Raw genomic sequence first — 22,930 nt, 5'->3', positions numbered from 1 at the left:
CTAAACTAGTCTAGAATTAAAACCCTAAAAAAGTAATGTACGTTTAAATTTTTTTTCTTACTTTCAGATATTTTCCCGAATTTAAATTTTCCGGAAAATTTACATTTTAATGGCCTGGCTGGATACTTTACTTATAAGGGATACTTTCGGTTAATATATATTTCAATAGATAATTAATATTAATTAATTTAAATTAGTTGAGTTTATCGGAAGTTAATAGAATTAAAGTACTTAAAATTCTTGAAATGTCTTAATTTAGGATCTCATAATCAGTGCTTTATTAACCCATGGCAGGGCCCCTATAGCCATCGAGATTCTATGGGCCATTCGCCTTGTGATAGATGGGCCCCTGCCTGACCTCTGCACTAGGTGGCCCCTAGGCTTCAGCCTAGGAAGTCTTATGGATAGTTCGGTACTGTGAATAACATTAATCCAACCTCAACAAAAGTCAACATATTAATGTTTGCGATATAGAAATATTAACGGTTATAATGTTGAACCTTTTTCTCTCTCGGTCAAATATCGTATATTAAACTAAATCCCACTAAGTTAAGAATGTTCTTAGGGAGAATGACTCGTTGAGAGATTCTCAGTATTTCAACTAATCCACCTCATTCTCTTACAGTATGATCCTCCCCTTAAACATCAATCAAATGAGCCCACTATCTCATTGGTTCCTTTCAAATTTACGTCTCCCCACGTGATTGAAATGTAGTGGTTCACGAATTTCCTTCCCTCCTCTCAAACAGGGGGCGAAACTAGACCATGGTTCCCGTAGATCGTCTGGGAGTAGTCATTCTGCCTAAGGATATACAAATGAATTCTTGATATAGCGCGTAAAACAATGATTGAGAGCCGTAGTCGTCTTTAGGAATGCGCGTGATTTGAGGCCGAGATTCAAAGCGAGAGTATATAGAGATGTTTAACTTTCTCGATTTTTTTTCCTTTTTCACTTGAGAGTAATTTATATTAATCCCCGATTTCTGAGAGAGGGAGAGAGGAGGTTGTAGGCGCTCGTTTATGACGTACGCTTATCTCGTTATTTGTCGTCCTACTTTCTGACGAAAGTGTGTTTCGAGCGGGGCCTCCTGGGCGGTGTCTCGCGGGACCTATCTCTCCAAATCCATATAAGTCTCAAATAGACCAGATTACTATAGACTGTAATGGCGTATTCACACCAGCCAACATTGTTGGCTAAATATGGTTAGCCAACACAAATTGCCAACTGAGTTGCTACGTGGTTGATGATATCGCTTAACTGTTATTGGTTTAAATTAATTAAATATAGTTAAGAGATATAGTTCACTGAATTTTATTTATATCTTTAAAATCCTAACTTTTACTTTTTATTTCACCCCTTTCAATATTTTGTCTCGCGAGTCGCACGTTTTTATTTTGAATTTTAAAGCATATATTTTTCCGAACAAATGTATTAATAAAAACATTATAACTAGAGAATATTACACGTGGGAACACACTTACACCTAATTATATTTATACTGGGGGTTCTTCGAACCTACTGACCTCCCCCCCCCCAGTCTATCTTTCGTGGGAATATTTGACCCGTGTAGGAGTGAAACGGGCTTGGATATTAAAAAATTATATTATGAAAATAATTGGGTTTATATATCGAAATATATTTGACAATTTTCTAGTGTCGTTAATTTTCCGGAAAAATAAAATGTGGAAATATTTGCAGAAAATTTTCCGAATTGTGGAAATTTTTCTGCAAATAGTTAAAATAAAAAATTGAAATATAAATTACTTTTAAGGGTTTTTAATGTTTTTAGCTTTTTATCGATATAAAATGTCTAATATCAGTAAACACACTACAAAACATTAATAGTGTTACATTGTTAGAGGTTAGTTTTACATTTAGATTCGAAAAAATTATGCTAAAATGCTACTTTATTTAAGTTTGCAATCAATATATTTTACTAATCATGGAATGAAAACTTTTTTATTTTTTCCGGAAAAATACGGAAAATTTTCCGACTTACAACACTAAAATTTTCTATGAACGTTTCTCATTTAAATTGGGGGTCCTGGTGAACTCTCGACCCCTAATGTAAGATGTATTTGGATGGTCTTAGCATTGGTTTTGAGAGTAAATGATTACCCCTATTTTCAAGTCTGTCTACAATGCGTTATTGCCAAGGCTCCAAATATTTTAAATTTTAATAAAAATATTTACATATTTATCTTAAGAATTACGAGTAACATTTTTCATAAACGTTCTGGTCAGTGGCCTAAAGTAGGTGGTAATTGGTGTAAAATATGGAAACACGTGGCAAATCATGAATAATAAAGGAAAATTACGTATAAAAAGCCCAAACAACTAGTTTGACTGAAATTTCAAAAAATTTTATTTTCGAGTAGTAACATTATACTTTAATTCGATCCCATAAATCAACAAAAAATAGTTTAAAAAGTACAATTTGGAATGAAATGTCTGTAATCTGAATCCGTGATACATAATCAGATGTAACATAATATCCCATATAAGTATGCCGCTAAATGGCATTTCCAAATGGAAAACATTTCAATGAGACTGACAAGGAGACTACCCGAGGTGTAACACACCGATTTTGTTTAAACTCGGGTGTTTTATAGACCTTCATGTAACTTGAAAAACCCCAAAGGGAAATGTCTCCATAGGCAACCGTTTTGCCATGGAAACCAAAAATGTTTTGGACAACAAAAAATTGAATTTTTCCTATGCAAAATAATATGGGAATCTGATAGATTTTAAAATGTTAAAAAATTTGAAAATGCTAAAAATTGAAAATATAAATAAAAAATAATGAAAAAGTTCGAAATTGATTAAATTTTTACAGAGGGTACCCTTAAAATTGGTCAGATTCCCATGTTATATTCAATGGGAAAATTTCCTTTTTGTGTTGTCAAAATAATTTTTGGTTGCCATGGCAAAACGGTTGCCTATGGATACATTTCCCTTCGAGGTTTTTCAAGTTACATGAAGGTCTACCAAACACCCGATTTTAAACAAAATCGGTGTGTTACACCTCGGGTAGTCTCCTTGTGATTTTCACACGCAACATACAAATAATGAACGGTACATGTGGTCAGAAATTTATATACAGGTGCTCCAAGCGTATCAACAGCCTACTACACCGGTGGTAATTCTTATTTTGCTTGTGCCATTGAAAAGGTTACCATGGAAACAAAATCTTGTGATAGATTTCCAAAGCCAGTTTGAATCCGTGTTTTCGTCACTAAGTTGGAAGTGACGTAATCTACATCATATCCTGTGAACAAGGTTTCATTTAACCCCGGCCATCTGAATTAATGGCTTTAAAAGTCGATTGATGACTTAGGCCTAAGGTGGTGCATTGGGTATTAGCATAGCTGATTATTATTATTATTATTATTATTATTATTATTATTATTATTATTATTATTATTATTATTATTATTATTATTATTATTATTATTATTATTATTATTATTATTATTCATGAAAATATCTTTATGGTATGTGATTATATAAATTAAATGTGATAATATGCAACACATGATATAATTTTAACGTATGTTTCAAAAATAAATATATGGTCCACTATTTCCCACTTTGACCAGTAATCGCATATTTATCCGGACCGGTAATATATATTATTTTTCACACTATTTTTTATCTGGAACACTGGTGGAAAACGTCCCTAAACAACAAAGTTGTTCAAAAATGTTCGCTAGTGTGAATAGGTCTTAAGTCCCTCCAGATATCCATTCGATTAAGTTACAGTCTGCGCACGTTTATTTATCGCAACCTCGCCACTGGCAATTCGCATTATTTTCATCGATGTTTTCTCGGAAACGTTTTATGGGTTAACCGTTGAGGCGCCTCTTTTGATTTTAAATTTCCGGTACTTGAAGGTCAGCCGTTCACCGCCACTTTCTAACGTCAATGTAGCGCTTTTGGGGGGATAAAAGAGGCAAATCCAAATCGGCGTATTTGCTAGCAATAGCATTATTTACTTTGGTCGAGAGGGTAAATCTGATTTCTAAATTTCAAGAAACATTCTACGATTTCCAGAAATTTCTAAAAAATATTCGGTGATTATAGAGCTGATAACCCATAATCATTCGCTGATTTTTACTGCATTCTCAAATTTTTTTTTTTATTTTGAAATCTTAAGGAAAAACAAAATAATTATTTCTAGAAATTTCAAGAAATATAGGAAATTGAGAAAACTAAAGAATAATATGAAATTGGGAAATTTGGAGAATAATATTAAATTGGGAAATCTCGAGAATAATATGGAATTGGGAAATCTAGAAATTAATATTAAATTGGGAAATCTGGAGAATAATATTAAATTGGGTAATCTGGATAATAATATTAAAATGGAAAATTTGGAGATTAATATTAAATATGGAAATCTGGAGAATAATATTAAATTGTGAAATCCGGAGAATAATATTAAATTTGGAAATCCGGAGAATAATATTAAATTTGGAAATCTGGAAAATAATATTATATTGGGATACGTATCTGGAGAAATATTAGAAATCTTGGATAATCTGAAGGTATATATTACTATTGATAATATTTCTTCTTATGTTCGAAACATCGGAAATATTCAGAAATATCGGAAATTCAGTAATATCTTAAATATCGTTAATTTTGAGAAATATTGGATAGATATCTTAAATATCGTTAATTTTGAGAAATATTGGATAGATATCTTAAATATCGTTAATTTTGAAAATTATTGTATGGATATCGTTAATTTTGAAAAATATTGGATGGATATCGTTAATTTTGAAAAATATTGGATAAATTTCGTTAATTTTGAAAAATATTGGATAAATATCGTTAATTTTTAGAAATATTGGATAAATATCGTTAATTTTGAAAATATTGGATAAATATCGTTAATTTTTAGAAATTTTGGATAAATATCGTTAATTTTGAAAAATATTGGATAAATATCGTTAATTTTTAGAAATATTGGATAAATATCGTAAATTTTGAAAAATATTGGATAAATATCGTTAATTTTTAGAAATATTGGATAAATATCGTAAATTTTTAGAAATATTGGATAAATATCGTTAATTTTTAGAACTTAGTGGTAAGTGGCGCTAGTTGCTTGTAAAACCAAGTCTACCCCTTGGAACTGAAATTAATTTATACACGAAATAAAGATTATATTTCGAAGTGGCATGCTTCTCGGGAGATTTCCTGTGATTACCAACGATGTGTTCACCTGATTACTTAAGTTACTTCCCCCTCAATTATAGTTGTAATACTAGCCTGTGTACATTCATCCGTGATTACGTAACTGATTAAAGATTTAACATTACCAAAAGCTGTCCTCATTATCATACGCATCGGTTTACAAATTCTTAGCAAGTGCTTATAGCCTCTCTTTTAAAGGTGCCCCTAAAAACCGTTCATTTTGAGGCTTTTCCATTTAGATAAACAAGAATTTATTTAGCTTAACAGAGAATATGTTTCCCCAACTGTAACCTCTGTTTTCATGATGCCCGGGAAATATTATCCGCCTACACCGAGAGATAGCCTGCTATCGTACCGCAGTAACTTCCCCCCTTATCGGCAAAAAGGGGGAAAGTTTACTAGAAGAAAGGCGTACACTCTTAAAAAAAGGGTGTTTTAATGGTATATTAAGGGTGTAATATCTGTAAAAAAACCCTTTTTAATGTTAATTTAAACGATCTAAAGGGATTTTTATTGTCCCAAATTAAAAACTTGAAAAGGTGTATAAAGGGTGTTATATTACCCCGTAAATTGAGTGATTTAACACCTCGTAATTGTGTAGCTCCCTTAAGGCAGTAGTTTAGTACCCTAAAAGGAGTATTTTAACACTTTAAAGGGAGTATTGTAGCACCCTGAAGGGAGTCGTTTGGTACCCTAAAAGGAGTAGTCTTGTACCCTGAAGGGAATAGGTTTATACCACAAACTGTATAACAAAGTTACCAAAACGGAGGACCTAAGCATCCCAAACAGTGTAAATAAACACCCTAGCAGGAAAACTGCTTTTTAATGTGTAGAATAACATCCTTTATAAACCTGTTAAGGTGTTAAATATGGGACAAGAAAATACACCTTTTGTTTTAAGAGTGTAGGGGCGTGGTTTTTCTTCCGGGGAATCACGAGACTAACAGGGTACTATTCGCGCCTTCTCTGTTCATCCGAAAAGATTCTTGGTGTAAGAAATCAGCCGTATCGAGCGCGATTTTCCTTTAATGGGAAGATCGCGCTTAATACTCAACACGCTAAATTTAATAATAGAGAAATTTTGCATAGCCGCTTAGCCCCGCAATCATAACGAAGTCGAGCGGACACGATTCTTACAATACACGAATTTGTGTTTTCTTTTCCCAAGCGGTGCTCTACCGGCCGGAGAAGAATATCACCTGCTCGCGATTTCAAGACGTTTCGTTCTGTATGGTTACGACTCTCGAAAAGAAACAGGTTTCGAGGCAGAGATGATTTAGCTCTTTGTTTTTATCTTCTTTTCTTCGTAATTTTTCGAATTTATTTACGGTTGATGTTTAAAGCGGTCGGGTAATGTTCGTAATTTACTTATTTCCCCTTGTTCTTTTTTCCCACGCGCGATAAAACGTGGGAGTACGTAACGCGAAAAGTCTTTCTTCTAAAAAGCTGCTTTTTAGAAGGTTTTGCTTGAGGGTCTGATCACTTAAACTTTGTCCGTACACCGATTACGTAATCCGGCAGTACGCCAAAAATAAACGGAGTACTCTAAGGGTACTCGGAGCACGCTAAAATTCCATGGAGGACGTTAAGTTTACGCATAGATTACGATTAGTATGTCGCAATTAAGCGACGATTACAGAGAGTACGTCGATATTACGTTAAGTAAGCAAATAACGCAAAGAGTACCATGAGCTTACGCCAAAAGTACGCTGAGGTTACTCGAAAAGTAAGTAAAGATTACGTGAAGTACACGAAGATTACGCCAAACGTACGCCAAGGTTACTCGAAAAGTAAGTACAGATAACGCAAATAGTTTGCTAAGTATACGAAAATAACGCGAATAGTACGCTAATTACACGAAGATTACGCGAATAGTACACCGAGGTTACTCGAAAACTAAGTACAGATTACGCCAATAGTACGCGGAGCACACGAAGATTACGCGAAAAGTACGCCAAGGTTACTCGAAAAGTAAGTGAAGATTACGCGAATAGTATGCCAAGTATACGAAGATAACGCGAAGTACACGACGATTACGCGAATAGTACGCGAAGTACACGACGATTACGCGAATAGTACACGAAGATTACGCGAATAGTACGCGAATTACACGAAGATTACGTAAAAAGTACGTGGAGTATGTCGAGATTACGTGGAGTACGCCAATTACGTCGAAATTAGGTACTTATTACGGAAAGGGTGTACACCGATTACATAGAGTATGCAGATTACATCGAGATTATGACAAGCGTGTACACCGATTACGTGGAGTGATCAGACCCTCAGGCGTGCTATAATATAGATAACTCGTTTCGGTGGATTCCACTTTCTCCCATTTTTCCATTTTTTTAATGTTACGCGAATAATCGTGTTTGACGAACGACAATAAAATTAGATAATTTTATTTTTTTCAGATTTGGTCTCAACCATGCCCGGGTTAATGTCCGTTCCTACAGTGTCCTTGCTAGTCTTGATCTGCGCGTGCGCGACCGCCAAAAAATTCTCCAACGAAACGTTCACTTTCGCCAACCCAAAGTCGTTCTTCAACGTGGAGCCCGAATGGCCTCTGTCCCACCAGCGACAAGTGTCCTTTCATTTCAGGACGGAGCATCCTCAAGGCTTACTGCTTTATCACGGCATCAAAAACTTACCGCTCAACTCGACATACGAGTTGTACTTGATGCTGGACAATGGCCAGATCAAGATCATCCACATATTTTACCAGGACGGAAGGGACGTCGAATCGTTCAGCGTCGGCAAAGGTCGGTTTGTACCAGGGTGGTCTGATTTCATACAAGAGTTTCAATTGTTATTTAAATGGTTTTGATTTCAATCAAGAGTTTCAATTGTTATTTAAATGGTTTTGATTTCAATCAAGAGTTTCAATTGTTATTTAAATGGTTTTGATTTAAATCAAGAGTTTCAATTGTTATTTAAATGGTTTTGATTTGAATCAAGAGTTTAAATTGTTATTTAAATGGTTTTGATTTCAATCAAGAGTTTAAATTGTTATTTAAATGGTTTTGATTTAAATCAAGAGTTTAAATTGTTATTTAAATGGTTTTGATTTCAATCAAGAGTTTAAATTGTTATTTAAATGGTTTTGATTTCAATCAAGAGTTTAAATTGTTATTTAAATGGTTTTGATTTCAATCAAGAATTTAAATTGTTATAAACATGGTTTTGATTTAACATTTTAAACTCTTGATTTAAATCCAGAGTTTAATTTTTTATTTAAATGATTTTGATTTCAATCAAGAGTTTAGATTGTTATTTAAATGGTTTGATTTAACATTTTAAACTCTTGATTTCAATGGTTTTGATTTAAATTAAGACTTTACAATGTTATTTAAATTATTTTGATGGAAATCAAGAGATTAGAATGTTATTTAAATTTTTCTGATTTAAATTAAGACTACAATGTTATTTAAATTATTTTGATTGAAATCTAGAGATGAAAATGATATTTAAATGGTTCTGATTTAAATTAAGACTACAATGTTATTTAAATTATTTTGATTGAAATCAAGAGATTAGAATGTTATTTAAATGGTTCTGATTTAAATTAAGACTACAATGTTATTTAAATTATTTTGATTGAAATCTAGAGATTAGAATGAAAATTAAATGGTTTTGATTCAAATTAAGGATTTAAAAGCGTAAATATTTAATTTGGCAGTTAAAAAAAAATTTTGAGAAGTAAATTAATAAATAAAAACAGCAGTCGGCTATATAACAGAAAATAAAAGAAATTTGGCAGTTGGGCGCAAAGCATTTAAAAAAATGAATAGATAATTTATAAAAATGTATCGGTCTGTTAAAATTTAAAAATTATGTTTTCAACAATCAATCCTTTTTTTATACCTTTCGGTTGACCTCTTTTCCGTCTTTGACCAATTGCAATTTGTTTTGACTCAACAGAAAAATTGCATATCCTTTAATAACCGCTATCCCGAAAACATGTTAAATACTAAACTGATTAAATTTGTTATTTAATTTAAATAGAAAATTTTAAAAAATTGCTTAAAAAATATGACTGCTAGTTTCCAATTCAAACTGCCAAATTCATTTTGCAACTACTTTGAAATAATTTACAATTTTTTAAATCTAGTTTATCTACTGCTTATTCTATTTATTTCCATTTTTTACTGCCGTTTTAGTTTTTATTACTACCTTATTGATTCATAGCCATTTAAAAGGTTATTTAAATCAATGATTTTATACGCTATTTAAATCTGTTTCATTTCATTCAGTGATTTAATACTCGATTTAAATCTTTTTGATTTCATTCAGTGATTTAATACTCGATTTAGATCTTTTTGATTTCAATCAGTGATTTAAACCACTATTTGAAATAATTTCATTGAAAAAGCAATTTGGTTTAAATCAGTTATTTAAAAAGAGATTTATATCGAATTACTTTTAAAATAAGCCATACATTACAAAGGTAACCCATTCAGAGCCAACTAAATTACAAGTACTAATAAAATTTATTTAAGATTAATTTCACTTTTAGTGTACATTATTACCGCACCCAGGTTTAAATCAGTTATTTAAAAAGAGATTTATATTGAATTACTTTTAAATAAAGTCATACATTACAAAAGTAATCCATTCAGAGCCAACTAAATTACAAGTACTGGTTAAATTTATTTAAGATTAATTTATATTTGAGTGTACATTATTACCGCACTCAAATTAGTATTATTATTATTATTATTATTATTATTATTATTATTATTATTATTATTATTTTAATTTAGTTTATTACTCGAAGATCTATTTGATCCGAGTTTCGCGTTTTTTGTTTGCTCGAAGACCTATTGGTACGAGTTATTAGTAAGTTTTTTAATTTCTTCAAATTTGTTTAGGATTAAGCTATATTATCCCTTTTAATTATGGACTTATCTACGTTTTCGCGTATTTAATCAAATTATTAATAAATTTTTTCAAAATCCATAAAATAAAAACTTTATTAAAGTAAAAAAATCTGATTTATATATTGATAAATTTCTAACTATTGATAACCATTGCTTTATTTCTCTCGTACAGGTTTGAATACCGATAAGTGGCATAACGTGCACATATTTATAAACCCAGAAATCGGAGAGCTGAAAATAAGAGTAGACGGGACGGAGGAGGTGATGTTCCTGAAGTCGTTGGGAGAACATCCTTTCTATGGGATGAAAACCACGCCTACGTTTTCTTTCCTTTATTTCGGAGGTGCGTACAAATTAAATATATTGGCCAATCGTCAGTGTGTTCGAAAGCGTTGTGTATTACCATAATTCTATAATATTGTTCCATAAGTTTGTCATTTTGGGGAATATTTTACTGACAAGGAGACTACCCGAGGTGTTACACACCGATTTTGTTCAAACTCTGGGGATTGGTAGACCTTCATGTAACTTGAAAAATCTTAAAGGGATTTTATTCAATGGGCAACGGGTTTGCCATGGCAACGAAAAATGTCAATTAAACTTTTGCATTTGAAGAATAGGAAGTGTCACACTTATGTAAAAATATTATACACTTATGGTATTACTACACTTTACGTTTAGTATTATTTTTAATTTTCACTGTAATTATAGCCAAGGCTTGGTTTAAATTTATTTTGGTCTAATTTTGGTTGGAAATAATGTACTTTCAGCAAATTAATTTATTTTGTTTTGCGTTTCGTTAATAGCTAAGATATAATAGTTCAAATTTTGTAAAAGGTAAAACTAATTTTCAAAAAACTGAATAGTTTAAAATTGTTAAAAATGCAAAACACTTTTTCCCCCTCTTTTTGAGTTGGATGGTTCACTGCCCAAAAGGTGTACCACTAGAATAACACAGATTTATAATTTTCAAATACATTGATGAATATTTTTCAGTGTAGGTATTTTGGTCCTACACTTTGCGCCAATAGTCTATTCTCAGGAAAATACAATCTGAAAGTGTAGCACTCATGGATCCAATAGTTTCAACTAGTGTAGCACCAATGGAGCCAATAGTTTCCTTTAGTTTAGCACCAATGTAGTCAATAGTTTTCACTAGTGTAGCACCAATAGAGCCAATAGTTTCCACTAGTGTAGCACCAATGGAGCCAATAGTTTCCATTAGTGTAGCACCAAGGGATTCAATAGTTTCCACTAGTGTAGCACCAAGGGAGCCAATAGTTTCCACTAATGTAGCACCAAGGGAGCCAATAGTTTCCACTAATGTAGCACCAAGGGAGCCCATAGTTTCCACTAGTTTAGCACCAATGGATCCCATAGTTTCCACTAGTTTAGCACCAATGGATCCCATAGTTTTCACTAGTTTAGCACCAATGGATCCCATAGTTTCCACTAGTTTAGCACCAATGGATCCCATAGTTTTCACTAGTGTAGCACTAATGGAGCCAATAGTTCCCACTAGTGTAGCACTAAAGGAGCCAATTATTCCCACTAGTGTAGCACTAATGGAGCCAATAGTTTCCACTAGTGTTGCACTAATGGACCCAATAGTTTCCACTAGTGTTTCACTAATCAAGCCAATAGTTTCCACTAGTGTAGCACTAATGGAGCCAATAGTTCCCACTAGTGTAGCACTAATGGAGCCAATAGTTCCCACTAGTGTTTCACTAATTAAGCCAATAGTTTCCACTAGTGCAACACTAATGTGGCCAATAGTGCATCTGATAGTTTTCACTAATTGCGTCATAAATTTTTTACATTATCAGGAATGGACAAGGAGAATCCCGTCTGGAACCAACAGTACAATTACGTCCGATTCGTAGGTTGCATGAGGGATGTCCGTTTCAGTCACTCCAACCTACCCTTGGGGCCGGTCAAACTGGGCAACCACAGCCATTTGGATCAAGGGTGTCTGGATCAGTGCAAGAAGCAAGATGCGTGCCAAAACAAAGGTCGTTGTATCAACCATTACGTCTCGACTAGTTGCGACTGCTTCGGGACCAAGCACGAGAACGAAATTTGCGGTACCGCCAGTAAGTAGGCTTGCCCGCATTTCATATCCTTGTTTGCGCCAGACTGTACACCTGTTCAAACAAATGCCCGATAATGACTGGGATAAATAATCTGAGTTTAACGCCCTTGGCGTGTCTAATAGTTTGTTAAAATTAATCGCCCCTTCTTTTCTTGACCCCCCTCTGGTTTTCGCGTAATCTGGAATTTTCTAACATAGACCTACTTAGCAGATTATACTTGCAGGCTTTGAAAAGTAGTTTTATCAGTGTTTGAATTAGGGTCGTTACACGGATAATCACGCTAGACTATTTAGACTTTTCCGCATTAAGAGCGGAGGCACGTTTGGTTTCGCATTTTCTTAATTTCACCTGGAAATCGAGTCAATATTTAAATCCACATTTTCTCAAGCGACCCAATACTGAAGCGAAGCTAACTATAGGCGTAGTTTTAATTGACTGCTTTTCCAATTAGCTCTTTTATTGACAAATATAATAGTTTCGTGAATTCGTAATAAACAGTATAAGTCAGGGGCGTACGAACGTTCTAGAAGTTGGAGGGGGCAAAGAGAAACGAAAAGGGGTCTGTAGAATTATTTTGAATTTTTAATGGAGTGTAGCTTTTTACCACTATGTAAATTGGCGGGAAAAGACTGAAATTTAAACACAGTTGAGGTTCTATAAGCTCTATATGTTTCTAAAATGAGAATTTGAGCCTTTTGAAGATTTCAACTGACCAAAAAGTTGGAGGGGGCAATCACATTAGTTGCCCCTCCCAGCAATATTCCTACGCCCCTGGTTTAAGTATTATAATATTATATTATACTTTATTATATTATGAAGTTATTGCGTAAGTAAAATATTTAAGTTAGTCTTGATAATGGCGTTGACACTACCGAAACTAGTCGACGATATGTTTTTAAAATTTTACTTTGAAATAAAATATTTTACTTACACAATAATTTTTGTGTCTTTATGATTTAGTTTATATTATACTAGCGTAAGGTTAGAACATTAAACTTTTATTAATATTATATTATTAAATATTATTACGAATTTATATCACGTTCCATATAAGTATGTCAGTTCACCTATCTTCCGCATGATAAAGTTTTACTAAAAGACATTTCCATTACGACCACACATTTTTGATAGACTTCCGACCTACGTCTGATCGTCTTTGCATCATCGACAGAATTAAATATTTAAAGTATTAATGTAAAGTGGCTCTCGCGGATTGGCACGCTTCGTAAACTGTACATTAAAATTATGTTAGTCTTGAAAAGCGTCATAAGTTATTCTTAAACGAACTTTTTTATATTTCACATCACATTTAACTCGCGTGGGTGTAGGACACATCTTTGCATTTTTTTCTTAGCGCGCGCTTGGTTACAGCCTTAACTGTTACCCCTTTTAAGAATATATTAATATACAGGGTGTTTCAAAAGGTGATGCAAAAATCTGTAGGAGTTGTAGGGGGTGAGTTGAGAAGTATGCCTGATTTATCACCATTTTCCTACGATGAGTTAAAAGAGCGCCAGAGAGCTTTAAAGTATGGCCTACTAGCCCCTGGAAGTAGGCTACAACAAGCGCAAACCCAACAGCAGGGAAACACGAACATTAAGTTTTGAGTTCGTGTGATAGGCGAAAAAAGTACTTTGTAAATAAATCGAGGTAATCAGCGTAAAAAAAAGTAAACTTAAACAGTATTTAAAGTCCCTGCTGCTTGGTGTTGCGCTGGTCGCAGCCTACTCCCAGGGGCTAGTAGGCCACACTTTGAAGCTCTCTGGCGCTCTTTGCACTCATCGTAGGAAAATGGGAAAAAACCGGCATACTTCTCAACTCACCCCCGACAACTCCTTCAAATTTTTGCATCACCTTTTGAAACGCCCTGTATTTATTTATGCTTGGAAAGAATGACTATGTTGACGGCTGAGACGAATTTAATCGCCCTCACGAGGTATCTCATTGGTTGCCTAAAACTGACTTTTTCGGAGGCGATTGAAGGGCACTTCGGTGACGTTTTTCCTTCCCCCTCTCGTGTAACATTATTAAGGTTGAATCTGTTATCTTAAATTTCTCCGTTCACAGATTGATATTTAAAACTTACATGGAGACGACCCGAGGTGATTTTCACCGATTTTGTTTAAATTCTGGGGATAAGTAGACCTTTACGTAACTTCAAATTTCCCAAAGGGAAAAGTTTCGACAGGCTTTAGTTTTGCCATTTACCTAAATCTAGCCACTTTACTTGAGTTTACCCAAATTTATCCAATTTCATGGCATTTACCAATTTTACTTCCATAACCAAAATTTAGTCAATTTTACTGGCATTTACCTAATTTACACATTTTACTTGCATTTACCTAAATTACACATTTACTAATATATACCTAATTTACACATTTACTAATATATACCTAATTTACACATTTTACTAATATATACCTAATTTACACATTTTACTAATATATACCTAATTTACACATTTTACTAATATATACCTAATTTACACATTTTACTAATATATACCTAATTTACACATTTTACTAATATATACCTAATTTACAAATTTTACTAATATATACCTAATTTACACATTTTACTAATATATACCTAATTTACACATTTTACTAATATATACCTAATTTACACATTTTACTAATATATACCTAATTTACACATTTTACTAATATATACCTAATTTACACATTTTACTAATATATACCTAATTTACACATTTTACTTGCATTTACCTAATTTACACATTTTAATTGAATTTACCCAATTTACACATTTTACTAATATATGCCTAATTTACACATTTTACTAATATATACATAATTTACACATTTTACTAATATATACCCAATTTACACATTTTACTAATATATACCTAATTTACACATTTTACTTGCATTTACCTAATTTACACATTTTACTTGCATTTACCTAATTTACAAATTTTACTGCTTTAGTCCCATTCGACCGAAATCCCATTCGACCGAAGGCGGTTTTTGAGGTGTCCCATTCGACCGAATTCCGCCGAAACGTGCGGTTTTTATGTGTCCCATTCGACCGAACGCTGCTATATAAATTGGCTTTTGCTATGTTTTCAATTTAGTTACTGAAGTCGTTTGCAATGGAGCGGAAAATAAAATGGAATGAGCATGAATTATATTTTTATCTTCACCTAGTCAAGAAAAGTAACTGAACCAAAACTGAAATAGTAAACTTAACCAACTCTAACCTAACCTAACCTAACCTAACCTAAACATGGATCTTCGATAGTACATACCTTATAAATAAAATACCAAATCACCCCGCCAATTGGGCTACATTTTAAAATTCTTTCGTTCGAATGGGATTCGGTCGAATGGGAATAAACGATTTTACTTGCATTTACCTAATTTACACATTTTACTAATATTTACCGAAATGTACATGCATTTACCCATTTTTAAACATTCATTTACTTTTATTTACCCAATTTGCTTATTTAGTTATTTTAAAATTACACGCATTTACCCAAATTAACCTGAATTTACCCAATGTACAATTTTTTCAAATAGGAGACCCTAAAATCTGCGATTTCTCCATGTTAATTTCCATAAAGAAAAGTAGCTTTTAAGTACTCAAAAACATATTTGGTTGCCCTGGCAAAACTAACGCCCGTTGAAACTTTTCCTTTTTGGGAAATTTCAAGTTACAAAAAGGTTCTACTTATCCACCGAATTTAAACAAAATCGGTGGAAATCACCTCGGGTCGATTTTTATATTTCAAAATTTGAGTACATCAAATGGAAGATTCGCTCTCTTTGATTCCTTAAGAATAGGTGTAATACATTTGTCTCTGAATTGCATACCATATTACCGCGTTAATAGGGGTCAAAACGAAGGTTAAACTTTGGAAATAAAACCCGCTGAGAATCACGTTCGAATCCATGACAGCGAGGAAAATAAATTTAGGTTGAATCAGTGGTCTTTTTAAGAACAGAGCGTGGGTTGGGAACATTATCTTGTCAAGTTTTAATTTCCACTCGTCAAAAATGTTCGGGAGCATATTTTTTCTTTCGGTTCGTTTAATTATAAAAATAAAGATCTCGGCCCCTTAAGAAAGTTAATTAATTCTATTTAATAACAGAAGTTAAAATTGGTATCTTACGAGAGAAATATCAATCAAGGTCATTCAAATGAAACGTACCTTCGCCAGCTCGACTGAGATCTCAATGGGCGATAATTTTCCAGCCAAACCGTGAATTTATACACAGCGTCACGGCTAAAATTATAAGGTGTTTTTTATTTGCCTAATGATATAAACTGTAAAACAAGTTGGGAAATCAAAATGCTATTTTTTTTTCATCAAGCTTCGAACTCTCTCGGACTTTATTTATGTACATGCATCGTCTACTAGTTTAATGCGAGCTTTTGCGAAAACATCTGCAATAGAAACGGCAGGAATGTATTCTTTTCCACCTAACATCAAAGAGTATAAAAACTACGTAACCTAGAGATATAATGACGGTCGAAAGCAGTAAAGGAAGTTGTAGCAACCGGGGGTGAAGTCACTCAGTGAATTTGCACTTCAAATTTCGGTACCGCAGCGCCACTACGGCAGTTTTAAGTGGCAATCATTTTGATTTAGTTCAACATTCTTGAAAATTCCTTAAGGAATTGGTTACCTTTAGGACTTGGCACCGTTAGAGAACAAACGCCTTATTCTTCACTTTTTGAAAATAAACACCGAAACAACGAATCCACAAATTCTAACTAAAAAAATCACGAAACAGTAACCAATTACTGTCACTTTTTTGAATTGACAGATATTAGACAATTAAATATCCGAAATTCCAAATTTAGCACCTCCGCAACACCGTAACTGCCATTTTTCTCCGGTTTTATTATTTATTGTACTAAATACTGCCGTAGTGGCGCTGCGGTACCGAAATTTGAAGTGCAAATTAACTGAGTGCCTTCCCCCCGGTTGCTACAACTTCTTTTACTGCTTTCGACCGTCATTATATCTCTAGGTTACGTAGTTTTTATACTCTTTGCTAAGATTAAGTTTCTTTTTCGTGTATATTAAATTAATTCTTATGCCTATAAATTTCTTATTACCAATCGAGGTGGCGGTGGTTGGGTTGTAAAACACTGTACACAAGACTATCAATCTAAAGTCCCGATTTCGATTATCAGTCGAAAACGTATTTTTTGATTACATGCGCTTCTATTCCAGAAATGATTCTAAATAGGCCGATAAAAATATTTCGCCTAAGTTGTTCTCTTTCCGTCACTACTAGAGGAATTCGGAAAGGGGGTAGGAAGGGGAAGTCAGTCTGTGACGTATGTTCAACAGCAGCGCCATCTATGTACAGATATCAAAACTATAAAAAACGTTAAAAACAAATTTCGTCTGCTGCAGTATTTTTGTGGGAAACATAAGCCTTAGCGAGAATCGTGGCCTTACGCGAACGTTTCTTATGATTCACACGTAAATTATAAGTTAAAAATATAAAATGTATCGTCTAATTGGAATTGGAGGATCTGTTTGCTGTTTTATTTAAATGCTATTTAATTTACATTTATCAAAAACATTAAAAAAACCTTTTCTTTGGAGAATCCATCGCTTCAAACTTGCCGATTCGCGAATTGCAAATTCGTTAGACTGCAAAAAAAATCGTCGAAGTTGCCCGTAAATTCCGACCAATCAGAGAAATCCGAGGGGTCGGACACTTGCCATTATTTTGTATGGGATTTCGGGATTTCGTAGAGATTTTGGCGATTTTATCATTACTTTTTGAAGTAATTTTGGGATTCCAATGTTAATTTACCATAGAGAGAGTTAAAAGATTTCGCTATTTTAGACAAAGTGTACGGGATTTTGGTAAATGTCCGACCCCTGGGAGAAATCCTCTTTTTCGCAGGTTTACGCGGGGGAAGTACTGATGGGAAGTCTCCTCTTAGGATAATATTTTTATCGGCCTATTGGTGGTTCAGTCGTAAAATAGTGGCCTACCATCCGATAGAACCGGTTTCGATTCTCGGCCGGCACGAATGTATTCTTTTCCACCCAAAATTATTTTTTTTCCGTTTCGTATTCCAGAATTTATCTACAGAGTGACAAGTTTCGGTGGTTCAATAATTGAACACGCGCCTGCCACGCACGTGAGCCAGGTTCGTAGGGTTGGTAAAAAACCAGCTTTTTTTAAATTTTAAAATCCAGTATGGTTAAATCCAGTTGTAACCGGTGGCTTAAACTGGTTAAAATCATTAATAAAAAATGCTCAAATTGCTTATATCTAGCCCTCATTGCTCAAATTACCCGATTTCAAAATTAGGCTTTTGCGAGTGACAGTACCGTTATATTGTGAGGTATAGCAGACTTATTTACCCGCTTTAGTACCCTAACATGGCGGCGTATTTTTACGAGCAAAATGAAATTGAAGATCCCCTAATTGCTTATATCTAGCCCTCATTACTTGCGACCAAAAGTGAGGGTTAAGTTTTAGTTTTTTCAATGCTTTTAATTAATTTTTCATTTTTTTTAATAAAAAAAGGGTTTTAACCGTGGATTTTATACGGTTGTTAAAACCAGTGGCGTAGATAAGGCCCCCGCAGTGCGGGGGGCCCCGGAGCTTTAGGGGCCCCCTAATTTCATATCAAAGTATATACTAGATACCGGATAAAATTCCGAATATTGTTTTGCGGGGGGGCCTCGCGGGTCTTAGCTACGCCACTGGTTAAAACCAGTTTAAACCAGGGTGGTTTAATCAAGTCTGGCTGACTCTCGCCAACGCTGCAGGTTCGAATCGCAATCGATACTATTGACCTCGACAATAAGATATGTATATCGTAAACAGCTGATGAAAGCCGTGCCATTTGGACTTTGAGGCGTTTTTCGTAACCCTTGGCACTCGGTTTATCTTTAACGTCTAAAAATCGTAATTATTAATACAAACACCCCCAACGCAACACACCCAAGGCGACTGCTATACTGCTTTTCGTTTCTCAGATTGGAGCGGTAAGAAAGGTTGCCTTTTCTATGCTTCTGGAAACTGCAAACACAATGGTAACACTTGGCTTCGGGTTGCCAACTGCGAACACCTTTTTAACACTTTGCCCCGTGATTTCAACTGCGAACACCGTGACTGACACGGCGAAGGTAATACCTCTCTGTGAAAAAGTTAACTCGGAGAGTTTTAGTAAGTTACTATACAGGGTATTTCAAAAGGTTATGCAAAAATTTGAAGGAGTTGTAGGGGGTGAGTTGAGAAGTATGCCTGTTTTTTTCTCATTTTCCTACGATGAGTTATGAGAGTCCCTGGAAGTAGGCTGCAACATGGGCAAAACCAATCAGCAGGGAAACGCGGACATTGAGATTTGGCTTCGTGTGATAGGTAAAAAAAGTATTTTGTAAACACATTGAGGTAATCAGCGTAAAAAAGTAAACTTAAACAGTATTTAAAGTCCCTGCTGCTTGGTTTTGCACTTGTTATAGCCTACTTGCAGGGGCTAGTAGGCCACACTTTGAAGCTCTCTGGCGCTCTTTTCACTCATCGTAGGAAAATGGGGGAAAAACAGGCATATTTCTCAACTCACCCCTACAACTCCTTAACATTTTTGCACACCCTGTAATTAAAATATGTATGAAATCGAGGGTAGAGAATCACATAAGCAGTATCGAAAGATGGCTACTTATATACTTCTGTTAATAATATAATTTTTCAAACCAAATCAAACCACTGACACACTATCGCTTAAAACCAATTTTTACCGCGAGTTTCTTTAAATTTCATTTCACAAAACTTACAATTAAACGGACTGTAACTAGCTTTTTAAAACTGGCAATAACACCGACTTTATCTGGGTTTTTAAAACAGGCAATGAAACTAACTTAAATTAGGTTTTCAGTGGCAGCGGAATAGGGGGGTCCAGGGTTACATTGTACCCTCCTTGATTTGTTTGTACCCCCAAAATTGCCAATTCCCAAAATTTAATAAATCAGATAAATAAGCGAGATACGTGCTTTTGCGTGAAATGCGTTGTGAATATCAAAGATGCGTTTAAATGTTTTATCGATTTAAAAAAAGAAATTCAATTGCAACCTATTCATCTTTTTAATGTTATATACGTAAATTGCGGTGTAGAATCTAAATGTGTCAATTTTTACAAAACCACGTATCTCACGTTACGTGGTTTTGTTTTAACGGCGACAATTTAGGAAAACCAACCAAAAACCGAAATCATTAGCAAAAAACATAATTTTGTACCCAACCATATATTTTATTTCCGACTTAAATGAGCTTTTAAAGTCTGCTGTGAGTCTGTCTCAATAGTAATTTAGAGGGAGCTTGTTTGTTTCGAAAGACGTAGACACATTATTAGAGTTCATTTACTCATTCAGATCTGACGATTATTACGCTGAGGGGAAATTCTTTTTTGACGTATCACGTCTTCGATTGGAGGGATAAAGTCCATTCGGAGCCCACCAGAATCAGCATGACTTTCAAGGTACGACACCATTTTTATTCTCTCCCTAATTTCACTCAAATTACGAGTCACGCTTCGATAAGCCTCTTTTCGTGTACAGTCGCGTTCAAAATGTCTTTGCCTTATTTGAGATTTAAGGCCTAGGATTTCTTGTGCCCGTTTTCCTTTAAGTTTTAGGGCTGTGCGAGTACCCGACATATTTTTATGTCGGGTACCCGAACTCGTAACTCGATTAAGAAAAATGCAATACTCGTCGATTATCGAGTATCGAAAACTTACATATTCGGGTACTCGAATACTCGAATAAGCCACCTTGCTGAATTCGTCGGGTTATTATTTTCCCCATCAGGTTCGGGTACTCGACTATTCGACGAGTATTTTACAAAATTTTGCGTTTCCACCGCAATAATTTCAACGCGACGCTCTGATATGACTATATTTCTTTTCATCTCCTTTAATTCGGATGACGCTTTGGCGGTTACGGCGCTTAGGTTATTTAGGTATCAATTTAGGAGTTTAAATGTTTAATAATAGAGTTAATCAGTCATCTTATCTATGAATTGGTAAGTTTTAAATTCGTTATCAAGTATAATACAGTTATGAATAATCAAGAATACCATTATTAATAATGAAATAAAATTACCCGAAAAAAACTCGATCGAGTACTCGAACGTTTTTCTTAACTACTCGACTACTCGAATAAAGAAATTTTTGGCTTAATCGAGTACTCGATTACCCGACTCGACAAAAATACTACCAGACTCGACACTCAACGAATAAGTTTTCAGATACTCAGTACCCGACTCGATTGCCTAAAACCACTACTCGCACAGCCCTATTAAGTTTACTTCCCGCCGCGCAAATATCCTGGTGGTAGGCCAATGTGTTATGCGGCTGGCCTACCACCAGGATATTTGCGCGGCGGGAAGAAAACTTAAAGGAAAATAGGCAGAAGAAATACTAGGCCTTTAAGTTAGAAATGTGACGTACCAATTGTCGCTTTAAAAGACTCTTACCAATCTTGTTGTTATTAAATCAAATGTTATAGACGGTAATATCTGAATCTGTATTGTTTTTCGGCGCGGGAAAACACCCAGTCAACAATTACCTCATTTTAAATATCATCAACGGGTCGCTATTCTTCGAGATTAACTTTGGGGATGGTCCGTTGACCGCCATCATGGGTAAACGACTCAATGACGAACGGTAATTTTACAAAACCATTAAATCTAAGAGCAACAAACACAAGGAGAACGCAGCTAGCCTTTAAACACGCTAACGCAGTGTTGTGTACGACTTTCATTGGACGAGCCTTTGCACTGAACGTTTTACGGAAAGGGGGAAGACAATTTCCGAATTTTCCCCTTCCGACGGTAGCAAGCGCTAAAGCGTCTAACCAATGAAAAATGTACGCGAGAAAATCCATGTCTTTTAACGGGTTGCGTTCTCCTTGTGTGGGGTGCTGTGTTTGTTGCTCCTAGATTAAATGTAATTCTAAATGTAACGTTTATTCATTCCGATTGGATAAGATGGCATAATGTCACCATTGTCCGGTATGGTCGGACGGTCGTGGTTCATTTGGATCGCCACGCTCAGGAGTTGAACGTTACGGGTCACCACCATCATCTTCACTTTGACCCCGAGGTTTACATCGGCGGTTTGTCGCCCAGATCTCAAGGCGAGTTAGTTTACTTAGTATTAGAAGAGTAACACATGTTTCTTGAATGTCAGGTTTTGCAGGTTTTAACACTAGGAAAATGTTCGTGGGCTGCATGCGCGAAGTCTATTTGAATGATCAGAACATTCTTTATTCGTTGAAGCACGAAAAGGACGTGACGGTGCGCCACCACGGTGTGGTCCCGGTTCAGTACGGTTGCCAAATATCGAACGTGGTGCCTGTGACCTTCTCGTCCATCGGCGGCCACATCAAGGTCAGCGAGGAAGGCGTCATCAGACCCAAGTCGCTCTCGTTGTCCGTCGAGTTCAAAACGCACAAGGACTACAGTTATCTAGCCTCTGGACGTCTCGCCACCGAGACCACGAATGGCATATGGGAGGTAATTGTCACTAATAAAATATTGGGAAACCACTGCTCTGATTGCGTGAACTTTTAACAACACGAAGAAGTCTAGAAAACAATGTAGAATGTAGGGTTCGTACAAAATTTCCGAGATTAAATTCCGTGACATTTCCAGGTTTTCCCTGACCAAATTGCCAAATTTTTCCTGGCCATTTTTGTAGAATAAGTGAATGGTTTGAGGTAAATTCTTGCAAAATATTTAGTATGT

At 34.8% G+C, this 22,930-nt stretch overlaps 1 protein-coding gene across 4 annotated transcripts in view; it reads left to right on the top strand.

Annotated features, from left to right (window-relative positions):
- axo (axotactin) overlaps positions 1-22,930 on the top strand; it is a 65,650-nt gene that overhangs the window by 25,985 nt on the left and 16,735 nt on the right. For 3 of the 4 annotated variants that reach the window (XM_090180627.1, XM_090180626.1, XM_090180629.1), the window contains exons 2-8: positions 7,618-7,965; positions 10,256-10,426; positions 11,910-12,176; positions 20,557-20,663; positions 21,691-21,848; positions 22,172-22,320; positions 22,374-22,699. In XM_090180627.1, coding sequence (XP_090036753.1) covers positions 7,632-7,965; positions 10,256-10,426; positions 11,910-12,176; positions 20,557-20,663; positions 21,691-21,848; positions 22,172-22,320; positions 22,374-22,699 — 1,512 coding nt within the window. In that variant the 5' untranslated portion in view covers positions 7,618-7,631. The remainder of the gene's footprint in view (positions 1-7,617; positions 7,966-10,255; positions 10,427-11,909; positions 12,177-20,556; positions 20,664-21,690; positions 21,849-22,171; positions 22,321-22,373; positions 22,700-22,930) is intronic. The other variant, XM_090180628.1, reaches the window with a different exon arrangement.

Source organism: Leiobunum rupestre, chromosome 7 (genome assembly GCF_980474605.1).
Source record: "Leiobunum rupestre chromosome 7, qqLeiRupe1.1.hap1, whole genome shotgun sequence".
In the NCBI taxonomy this organism is placed as follows: Eukaryota; Metazoa; Arthropoda; class Arachnida; order Opiliones; family Sclerosomatidae; genus Leiobunum; species Leiobunum rupestre.
Note: the sequence above shows the minus strand (reverse complement) of the source record. Positions and strands in the feature narration are given on the sequence as shown.